The 11,650-nt window shown below is 39.0% G+C and overlaps 1 protein-coding gene across 1 annotated transcript in view; it reads right to left on the reverse strand.

The window, feature by feature from the left end:
• Cpa6 (carboxypeptidase A6) overlaps window positions 1-11,650 on the reverse strand; it is a 339,815-nt gene that overhangs the window by 203,856 nt on the left and 124,309 nt on the right. The window contains exon 2 of the mRNA XM_008854783.2: window positions 3,959-4,034. Within this exon, the coding sequence (XP_008853005.1) occupies window positions 3,959-4,034 (76 nt within the window). The remainder of the gene's footprint in view (window positions 1-3,958; window positions 4,035-11,650) is intronic.

The raw sequence follows: 11,650 nt of genomic DNA on the forward strand, positions 1-11,650 counted from the left end.
AGGTGAGAGAGAGAGGAGAGAAATAATGCCTAGCTAGTGTTAAAAAAACCCAGAGGGATGAGTTTTTAATTTTATGTCTTACAGGGCTTATACTGAGTTTAATAATATATAACTATATTAATTCAACTGTGAACCTAGAAACTTGCACCCACTTGTGAAAGAGATGTACTGTTGTTCTGGAGTGTGTTACTGAATAAGTTAAAGCTGTAGTGAAAAGCTTCTAATCATGTAGGCATGTACTTATTAAACATCAAAAAATGATTAAAAAATAATTCTTCAAAGCATGAAAATGTGCTCCTTAATAATTAGTAGATGCAAAAAAATTACCATTGAAATCTACCTCATGACTTTATATCCGTGCTTAGATGACAAGGAGCTCAAAAAGTAACCTACTGTGACTAGTAATAATCAGCTATATAGAGATTAGAAATGCATGTACAAACATCTTAATGTCAATTGCATTAAAATTAATTTTTCTGTATGAAACTATGTATTTTAATAATGAAATGGAGATCTTTTTTAAAGGTTAAAACCTCATTTAATTTTATGTCTTATAGGGTTTATACTGAGTACAATATTGTATAACTGTAATAATTCAACTGTAAGCCTAAAAATTTACAGCCAATTTTGAAAGAGGTACATCTTAGCCCAGGAAATTGTTATTGAATATGTCAATGCTGTTGTAATGAAATGCTTCTTCTAAGTATGTGGTTATTAAATAAATAATTTAAAAAAGGAAAAAAATCAAAGTAAACAGAGCTAGCATATTTTGGGAATTGCTGCTATAATCATCAAAGCAATTAAACACTCATTTTAAGGTGGTTAAAAAAAAAAAACAACATTGAGGTGACAGGATGCTTTTAGACAGAAACTTGTCTAAGCTCAAACTGTAGTCAAGTAACACTGCCTTTCTTGTGAAAGGTAGTGAAAACATGTGCTGAAGAAACTCAACAGAGCAGTCTGAAATGCTATCTTTAGACTGGCCTGTTTGTACAACTTTCTCTGGGCTGGCATCTGGGATGTAGGATTTTAGGAGCACTCCTTCCACCGCAACTGATAAGAGTGACTCAGTGTGCCTATATACTGTTTGTGCAAATATGGTCCGTGCCAAATACCTGACTTTCTTCTAAAATATGGGAGTTTGGTATGTGCTAGGCAGAGCATGACTGTGGGATCAGGTCCCCATAAGAGCCTTGGCTACTTAGTCTCTAGTGAATTTCCTTGGCAGTACCACTGTATGTGCATTGCCGCAGCCCATTGCCTGGGAATTAGATAGCTTGTGTGATGCCGCAGGGAGGACCTTTGGAAGCCAGGGTTCCCCTGGACCCGTCCCCGTGCTGTTCGTCTCTGATGATTCTGTTCTGTATACTTTTGCCGTATACCTCACAGCTGTGAGCAGGCGTTCATGCTGAGTTGTGTGATGCCTTGTGCAAATCACTGAATCCCTGGTACTATTCCTTTTTGCTCCCCTTTCCTTTCTTTTGTCTATTAAGCTCCTTCACCTTCAAAACCTTATCTCCCAAACTGACTATTTTCCTTAAGAACCACATGAAAATAGCATGTAGGAGTATTTTTATTTAACTGTGTATATGAAAATGCACAGTATACACGTGTGAACATCAGTGCCAGTGGCCTATTGATGTTCAGTATTTTGCTTCCATCTGTGAAGTAGTTTATTGCTTTTGATAAATGGCAAGTGACTACCATATGTATAAATGTGCAATATAATTTTTATGGATTTTTTTTGCAGTGTTGGAGATTGAACTCAGGGCCTTGGGCATTCTAGGCAAGTGCTCTAGCACTGGGCTACATCTGCAGCCTTCATTTCATAGATTTCGAAGGCCTACCATGGACATAGATTCACAAATTGGAGAAAATACTTTATTCCAATGTTTGGTTCAGAATAGTTGTTCCCTGAGACATGTCTCCACAGTGGAAGTGGCTATTTCACTTTTGTAGTGCTATAGTTAATCAATGGCAATAGAGATAGAAACTTCTACTTAGATTTTGCTTTGCTTCTTTGCAATGTTTAGATCCTCAGTGGACTGTTTAGGAAGTGTTCAGATAATACTTCTGAAAACAAACAAACATTGAGAAGGGGTTAGAGAGATGGCTCAGAGGCTAAGAGCACTGGCTGCTCTTGCTGAGGACTCAGGTTCAGTTCCCAGAATCCACATAGTGGTTAACAACTGTTTGTATCTCCAGTTCAAGGGGATCCGTCGCCCTCTTCTGGTATCTATGGGCATTACATGCATGTGATATGCTTGGATACATGCAGGCAAACACTTCATACATATATGATAAAAATAAATAAACAAAAAACAAAACATTGAGAGGTCGATGATCACAAGCAGGTTAATGCCACCATCTTAGAGCAGGGTCCTTCAAGGGGAAGAGCTTTAGGATATGTCCAGCAAGTGCAGTCTTTCTGGGACTGGGTAAAAAATGACCACAGTTTGAGGACGTCATGCCATACCACTGTATGAACTGGAGACTCATGATGACCCCAGGAATGAGGGGGAAGAAAAGGAATCAATAATCTCAAAGTTCAAAACTCCATTTGCAAATAACTGCATTATTTAAAGGAAAGATGGGGTATAAAAGAATCAAATCAGCTAGGCATGGTGGCACATGCCTTTAATCCCAGTACTTGGGAGACAGAGGCAGGTAGATCTTAGCGAAACTGAGACCAGCCCGGTCTACATAGTAAGGTCTAAGACAGCTGAGACTACTGAGAGACCCTGCCTCAAACACACCCTCCCCTCAAAAACATAAAAAGAATCAAACCACAAATGAAAAACCAAAGGCCTGGTAATTACAAACATCTATCTAGAAGCCTCCAAGTTCATCTTCCCTCCTGCATCCCCTAGCACCTTCTTCACATGGGCTATACTTCCCTCACTTAGGAAGACATTACTATCCCATGTTAAAAATTAATATGGCCCTTTTGGCAATCTGCTTTGCCATCCTATTAAAACTGAAGCCCACTACAGGTCTCATGGGCTAGCCTCTGTTTCTCATCATAAACTTTTACTTAAAGCTGATAATTTTAACCAGTGACAAAAGACAAGACTCTCACTCCAAATTCCATACAACCCACCAGAGACTGAATAACTAGAGCTTTCAGTCTCTGTTAAGAGGACTCTCTCACGAGGTCCACCGAACGCAGCAATGTGGATGAGTGTGAATTTATAGTCTCATCTTCATCAACTCACTTCTACTTAAAAGTTTTAATCAGTCATCCCTGTCAAGGCCCATTCGGTTGTCAGTGTCCCCAGATGTTCCCCAGTGCAAGTCTGTCCATTAAGTCTAGTCAGCCTATCTAGAGTCCCTTGTTTTAGGACGATCAGGTCTTCTTCATTTAGCAGCAATCAGTTGCCAACATTCCTTCAGATAAGATTTAGGTCTGCTGTTTATTTTCCCAGTTCTATGCTAGGTTATTGTCTGCCTGAGATTGCACTGTTTGAGAAAAAAAAATTCTCAAAAAATGAATAAAAAATAAAAAGCAAAAAATGATATATTGTATTAAAAGGCACAAAAATTATATATATGTGTAAAATAAAATAAAGTTTTAGTCAGGAGGAAAGTAGGCAATCCAGAGGAAGAACTCAAAAGTAAAGAGTGAAAACTATCAATTAAAACTCATACACCAGGTAAAACGTCTACTGCTTAGCACTTCTAGGATGTTGCAGACACTCACTGGGAGCACAACAGTGAACAAACAAACTCTCTCAAGCTTACGTTCTATCTGGCAGATGGATCGTAAATGAACTAGTAAATCAATGGTGTTCTAGACAGTTTCGGAGTTGTCTAAACTCCACTGTCCTTTAAATGCTCCCTATCGTTGTCTCTCTTTACTTACTTCCTCTGACTAATTCCGATTCTTCAACTTTAGTCAATGAAGCTCTGAGAGCAAACACATCACGGACATAGCTACAGGACAAGTGTGTGCCGTTACCTGGAGTTGGTGGTATATTTTCTTCAGCGCATTCGCTTGCTCTTTGGATCTGGGGATGAGTCTTATCAACTTATCACTATAAAAAAGGGAAAAAGTTATATTTACCACTTAAAGACATTAGCCATCTTTTTTTTTTTTTTTTCCGTAAGGAAAAAAGAAGATTTACTCAAGGTACCACCAAGAGTATTACAGGCACGCAGGTGACAGACCTGCCTGCTAGTCTTCTCTTTTTCTTAGCCTTGTATTAAATTGCCTCTGCATTTAATAAACGCAGTACAGCCTCTCATTGATTAATAAGTGCTGAATCCAGTTCTTGGTGTTATTTGATTGTTTCAGGTCTCTTTCATCAGGGTTTGGAGATTATAAACTCACATTATCTCATGGTTTTACCTTTTAGAATAGCAGTTTCTAAGATGAGGTAATGCTAATGTGGAAGGCATCAACCCCCCAAATCATTTTGGGGGGGGCCTAGTGCTCACTTCCAACGACTTTAGCTTTGCTTTTTCAGATGATCTCATTACATCTTCCCTAGGTCTATGAATGAAAAGATTCTTGGCTTGCTCACAATAATTTAGTATGTTTTAAGCAGCTTTGCTCTGATACAGCTCTCTGCTTTAGTTTTCTCAAAACCAAAGTAAACAACCTCTCAGTATCAATGACCTGAAATCCATAGGAAAGAAAGCAGAGGGGGAACTGTCAAGTCATTCTAAAACAATGCCAAATTAAAACCTTCAGAATTGAAATGTGAACACATAGCTTTCCTTTCTGGCTCATATTCCCCTGACCTTTGTTTTTCCTGGATTCATCAGACCCTGGCCTTTCCCACCTGACCCAATACAAATCTTGGCAGAGAATGGCAGCTCAGCTGGGTGCTATGGTTTTTCTGATGGATGGATCACCTGACAGCTTGCTGAGAAACAGCTCCATCTGGGGCCCTGTCAGCTCCTCCAGAGTGCAGAGGAAGCAATCTGGAGCTATTTTACAGCCAGGAGAACTTTTTATTTTAAAGATAGATAATTCAACCTGGCAATTGGTTCCTCTTCTGAGAGTATAGGATATAAAGAACCCACCACCCCTGGGATTACTTAACTCAGAAAATGATAGCTCAAACCCAACTTTGCCATTTTTATAACAAAATAGTCACTTTATCTTAGTCTATAAATTCTCAGGAGTGGCTTCATAAATGTGTTTATTATTAGTTGATTGCTTATCAAAGAACAGAGACGGGAGGAGACATAGGAAAAGAAACAAAATATCACTTTCTTTTGTAAACCAATAAGCTATGCTGATGGAATGATCAGTAACGAAAATCCAAGGAGAGCTTTTTCTTTAGCAGGGAAAATCCACATGACCTCAAATACCCCATTTGTTTGAGCAAACAAAAAGCTTATTCTTTCTGAATATGACCGCTAGTATTTTTCTGAAGCTGGGAGCCATAATTTGGTATATAAACAGGAAGGCTTCAGGTTGTGAATTTAGACAAAAACCCAGCTGGGCACAACTATCCAAGAAGATGCCTGAGGATTTTCCTTTTCTTTTTTCTTGATTTTTTAAAAATCTCTCTGTCTCTCTGTCTCTCTGTCTCTGTCTCTCTCTCTGTCCCTCTCTGTCTCTCTGTCTTCTCTCTGTCTCTCTATCTCTCTCTGTCTTTCTCCATGTGTCCTGTGCATCATGGTACTTATGTGGAGGTCAGAAGACTCCCTTCTGTGTCAGTGCTTGCCTTCCATCTTGTTTTGCAACAGAGTCTCTTGTTTACTATAGTGTTCTCCAGGATAGAGGCCCTTGAGCTTCTGGGAATGTTTCTGTCTCTGTCTCCCATCTTCCTACAGGAACATTGGAATTAGACTTGTAAAACCTTTTGTAGTTCATTTTTTACTGAATTTTTGTGTGTTTCATCTACATCTTAATCATCTTTATACACCCTTTTCCATTGGCACCCAACAATAGCATCCCCTCCCATTGGATTTCATGCATTCTGTCATTTATATTAAGGCCTATCAAGTCAAGTTAGTATCCTGAGATGTCCCTCAGTGTGATTTCATCCACAAGGATCTAGTCAGCCTATCTAGAGACACTCCCTTAAAGATGGTCAAGTCTTCCTCACCCAGGAATAATCTGCTGCCAATAGACTTTGGCTAAGATTGGGGCCTGCTACCCATTTTCATAGTTCTGTGTTGGACTTTTGTCTCCTGAGTTTGCATGGGTCTGGTGCATGTGTTCACCATTGCTGTAAGTTCATAAGAGCAAGGTCCCAGGAGCCTGTAAGTTTCTATTTCCATATCATGCATTTCCTTCCCTGGCTCTTGGAATCTTTCTGCCCCCCTCTTCCGCAATGGTCCCTGAGCCCTGGGTTCATTGCCCTCTGTTACATAAGAGAGCTTCATTGATGAGAGTTGAGAGATGTGTTAGTATTCTTTCTATCCCATGTTCCACTATGTTCCCTGAGTCTTAAGTGTAGAGGTTCCATTGTAGATGTGTCACTTAGGGTTGGGCATTTCACAGACACTTAATTTTTGTGTATGACCAGTTGTAGGACTCTGTAATAGTCTCCATCTGTTGCGAAAGAAGTTTCTTTGATGAATAGTGACTGGAATACTTGTCTGTAAATATAAGGATCCATATTTAGCACATATTAAGAAATTATATTTGCCTAGGGATATGACAACCTTGGGGGTTTTCCTCTAAGATCTATGACCTCTCCAGCCATGTATATTTGGTTATGTTTACAGTACCACACATGAGTTCCCTTCCATTGAGTGGGCTTAGGTCTAATCAGGTAGCTGTTGATTACCCCCAAGATAAAAGTGCCACTACTGCCCCAATGTAGTTTGCTGTGGCAGTCATAGTTGTGGTTATTAGGCCTTAAATCTGGGGTTGGACCTTTGATTGATGTTCTCTCTTAGCAGCTTGCATAGTGCTCTCTAAAACTATGAGAGCTAGCCTTCAAGGGGGTGTCTTCCAGGCCAGTTCCAGCTCCATTGCTCCAAGTCCTGTGTCCAAAGTAAGTCTTGTCTTCAGCAACAGGGTCTTAACTTCAAGTTCTTGGAGGTAACCAAGGACTGGGTCAATAGCCTGTGTAATTTTTGGAGTCTCTTGAGCTATCCTGGCCAATAACTCGAAGGGAGGTTTCTCCTGGCTGGCACTGTTTCTTGTTATGTAGCCTTCAGCTATACACATGGACTCATGTAGAGATATTGTATGTGTAATCTTTTGGTGGTTTTTTTGGATTAATATGATTTCCTCTGGTCTTTTACAATAGCTAGGCATTATTTATCTCTTCTCTCTCTCCCTGTCTAACTTTCCTTCTTCCTTCCCCAATTTCCCCCATTTAACCCTTAATAATACCTGTCTCTGATGGTCTCCCCTCTCTTGAGCTCCTTCTTCCTCTTTACCCCCACAGTTCCTTGTATGACCCTCCTTCACCCCCCCATTTAAATATCCCATTTTATCCATTTCCCCCTTAGTAACACCTGTCTCCTATTGTTCTTCTCTCTTGGGTTCCTTCTTTCCTTTGACCTCCCTGGTTCCTTTCCATTTTCCTGGTTTCTGCAGTTATATCAGGATATTTTCACATATATAAGAATTTGGTGCTAGGATCCACAAGTGAGGTTGTAGTTTTATATTGTGTCTTAGTTACTTTTCCTGTTGTTATGGTAATGTATCCTGACAAAAGCAACTTAAGGGAGAAAGGGTTTATTTTGGCTCATAATTCAAATGTATGGTCCATCATGGCTGGGACATCTTGGTGCAGGAGCTTGAGGCAGCTGCTCACATTGTATTCACAGCAGAAAGCAGAGAGCAATGAATGCTGATGCTCAGCCAGCTTTTTCCTTTTTATGCAGTCCACGACCCAAGCCCAGGGAAGGATGCTGCCTACTTATAGGGTAAGTCTTCCCTCCTTAGTTAACTTAATCAAGACAATCCTCACAGGCATGCACCAAGGCTTATCTCCTAGATGTCTCTATATTGTCTCTAGATTGTGAGATCAATTATAAATAACCATCATATATCGGGTCTGGGGATATGAACTCAAGTCTTCATGTTTACATGATATTTTATCACTGAGCCATCTCCCCAGCCTTATAGAATTTTCTTTATAATTTGTCAGTTTATTTTCTACTGATAGGTGATGATATCAATGAATCACTTTGGAAGAAGATCAGAGAAATGAAAAGATTGAATATGAGTTGCAGTCAGAGAGATTTACTGGGAAAGTGTTGATATGTGTTTATGAATTAGGTATTTCTAACTTAGAGCCTACATAGAGTTTTCTGAAGGACAGCATGAGCTCTCTCTCTCTCTCTCTCTCTCTCTCTCTCTCTCTCTCTCTCTTTCTCTCTCTCCCTCTCTCTCCCTGTGCTGGGGACTGAACCCAGGGTCTTTATATACCAGACAAGCATTCTACCACTGAACTACTTCCTGATATCAGTTTGAAGAGGCAGACTTGAGCTAGAAGGCTATCTTAGATAATTAATCTCTCAGAAATTACTAAAACTCATTAATTCATGTCATGTTTACCTTTTACCCCTCTTGCCTCTTAGAGCAAATGAGGCTTTGCTGCATTAATGCCAACACATGTTTGAATGGGAGTTTGGTTAATAATCTTGATATACAGTGACAACACCATGAATGAAACAATAGGAAATAAGTTTAATCAAATGCAAAATATTTTAAAATACATAATGAGAGTGCACACACCTGGAGAAGATGATATAACCAGTGAACACACTTTCCAACTTTTCACAATCCACAGAGGTCTCAATTTCTTTCTCAGGGGATTAAGAGGCAATCTTCCAGCTATTCTTAAAGTTCTGGGCCTATGTTGTTTAGTTTCTGGTACACTGTACTTAAGGCTATTCTTCCATGCATTAAACATGGAACAGCTATAGAAGATCACCTCTGTTTTCTGGGCCCCTGAAAGTCCTCTTCATCCTGCCTAAAGACATGGGTGTGGTATTCCAGGTGTTTCTTCTGATTCCTGGCACAACCTCTCACACCTCTGTTATTAAACTGGATTTCTTTGCAAATTACAAAACTAGTTTATGAGGCCATGTTTATAAAAATTAAAACATTACAGAGCATATGAAATGACAGCATTCCCCTCCCAATGGCTCTGCTGCTCTCAAACCTCTCTCCCTAGTGGCCACTGTTAATAATTTCTTTCAAACTTGACTCCATTCTTGGCAGATACACACACAAACACACACACACACACACACACACACACACACACACATGAGTGAACATACACACACATGCAGCTACAATTTCTGTTGTATAGCATTTTGTAATACTAATTTCCTTTTTTTAAACCTATTGTGCTAGTTTAAAAATACTATTGTTTAGATAAAAGGCTGAATTCTAAAGATTTATTTGAAAATTTTTATTTATGTATATGTGTGTGTCTATGTGTCTGTATATTAGTATACGCATGTGTGCATGTGTGTATGGGTACCTGCAGAGGCCAGAAGAGTGTGTTGGATTCCCTGGAGCAAGAATTACAGGTAGTTGTAAATAGTTTGATGTGTTTTCTGGGAACCAAACTTGGGTCTTCTGGAAGAGCAGTATGTACTTTTAAGTACTGAGCCATTTCTCCAGTCCCTAAAGGCTTGATTTTATGATTGTATTTAAGTTATCCATAAAAGAGACTTCATTGAAGAATTTACAAAAGTTAGTCAACATTTTTAATAATGATGGTTTTTTGAATTGCTTTTGTCTGACTTTGGTATGAGTATTCTCTTGACCTCACGTTTGAAAAGGATGTCTATGTTCTTGTTCTTGTGTATATGCAAAGTTCTGCTTGTGCCTATTATGCATATTAATTGCTCTGGTCTTCTCTGTCTCTGCCTTGCTTACTGAATTTGATAACAGTTGAGGCAATATTTGTATTTTTTTTTTTTGGTGTTTTTGAGACAGGGTCTTCCTTAACCCCGGCTGGTATGGAACTCACTATGTAGACCATGCCTAGTTTAGATCACATAGAGATCCACCTGCCTCTGCCTTCCGGGTGCTGGGAATAAAGGTGTGCCTCACCATGCCCAATAATTTTTAAAACAATTTTTATTTAGCAGTTATACTGTGAGTTTTGTATTTGCCAGTTTACTTTTGATCTTCAAAGCTTTCATTCTTGTGTTTTGATAATGGACATCTATATCTAAGCTCATGGCAACTCTATCTTCTGGGCAGAGTATAATTTATTTGTATGATGAATGCTTCAGAAAAGCCTTCTTTGACCCATTCAATGCTCTTGACTTTAAGTTCAATTTTTCCCAGTATACTACCATTCCGAGTTTGCTTTTGTTTACTGGGCAGAATTTTTTTCCAAGATGTATCTCTTGCAAATATCATAAGAAGCATTTCATTACAGTATTAACATATTCAATAACATTTCCAGAGCAAAGATGCATCTCTTTCAAAATTGGCTGTAAATTTTTAGGTTCACAGTTGAATTAATACCGTTACACAATATTGAGCTCAGTATAAACCCTATGACATAAAATTGAATGAGGTTTTAACCTTTAAAAAAGATTTCCATCTCATTTTAAAATATACTGTTTTGTACGAAAAACTCATTTTTAATTCTACTAACACTTAGATGTTTGCCCAAGCATCTCTAATCTTTATGAATCAAATTATTACTAGTTACAGTCACTTATTATTTGAGATCCTTGGCACCTGAGCATGGATATAAAGTCATTGGGTAGATTTCATTGGTAATGATTTTCACCTCTACTAATTAACATGAAGTAAATTTTTATGCTTCTTCCTCAAATATAACTCATTTTTTAAAAATTGTTGATTTGTGTGTGTGTGTATTTCACACAGAACATCCCCAAAAATCTTGTTCATCTATATACCCACATCCAAAATGGCACTCTCCCACAGCCTCCCCCACCCCACTGGAGCCCATATACTCTGTCATCCCTGTTACTGTCCACTGTGTTGTCAGTGCCCCCAGCTGTTCCCCAGTGCTTGTCCATTCGCTGAATCTAGTCAGCCTATCCAGAGTTCCTTGCTTTAGGGAGAACAGCTCTTCCTTATCTAGCAGCAATCAGTTGCCAATATTCCTTTAGATAAGATTGGGGTCTGCTGTTCCTTTTTTCAGTTCTATACTGGGTTACTGTCTAGGAGCCCCTTGGGCCACCCTGGCCAACAACTTAAAGGAAGGTATCACCTGTCTGGCATTGTTTCTTGTTATGTAGCCTTTAGCTATGCACATGGACTCTTTTTTTTTTTAAATTAAAAGAAGCATTTCATTACAACAGCATTAACCTATTCAATAACATTTTTCTGAGCTAGGGTACATCTCTTTCAAAATTGGCTGTACATTTCTAGGTTTACAGATGAATTATTACCCTTATATAATCTTTTACTCATTATAAACTCTATAAGACATAAAATTAAATGAGGTTCCAACGTTTAAAAAAGATCTCCACTTCGTTGTCAAAACACACAATTTCATACAGAAAAATTCATTCCAAGCCTATTGACATTGAGACGTTTTCACATGCATTTCTAATCTCTATATACATGACTATCACTGGTTACAGTCACCCACCTTCTGAGCTCCTCGGCATCTGAGCATGAATACAAACTCGTCAGGTAGACAGCCTTCCTCTCCCACTAGAGCCTCCACACTCTGCTATCCCTGTCACTGTCCACTGTGCTGTCAGCACCCCCATCCATTCCCCC

This window comes from Nannospalax galili, unplaced genomic scaffold, assembly GCF_000622305.1.
Source record: "Nannospalax galili isolate Female #2095 unplaced genomic scaffold, S.galili_v1.0 scaffold247, whole genome shotgun sequence".
Lineage (NCBI taxonomy): Eukaryota > Metazoa > Chordata > Mammalia > Rodentia > Spalacidae > Nannospalax > Nannospalax galili.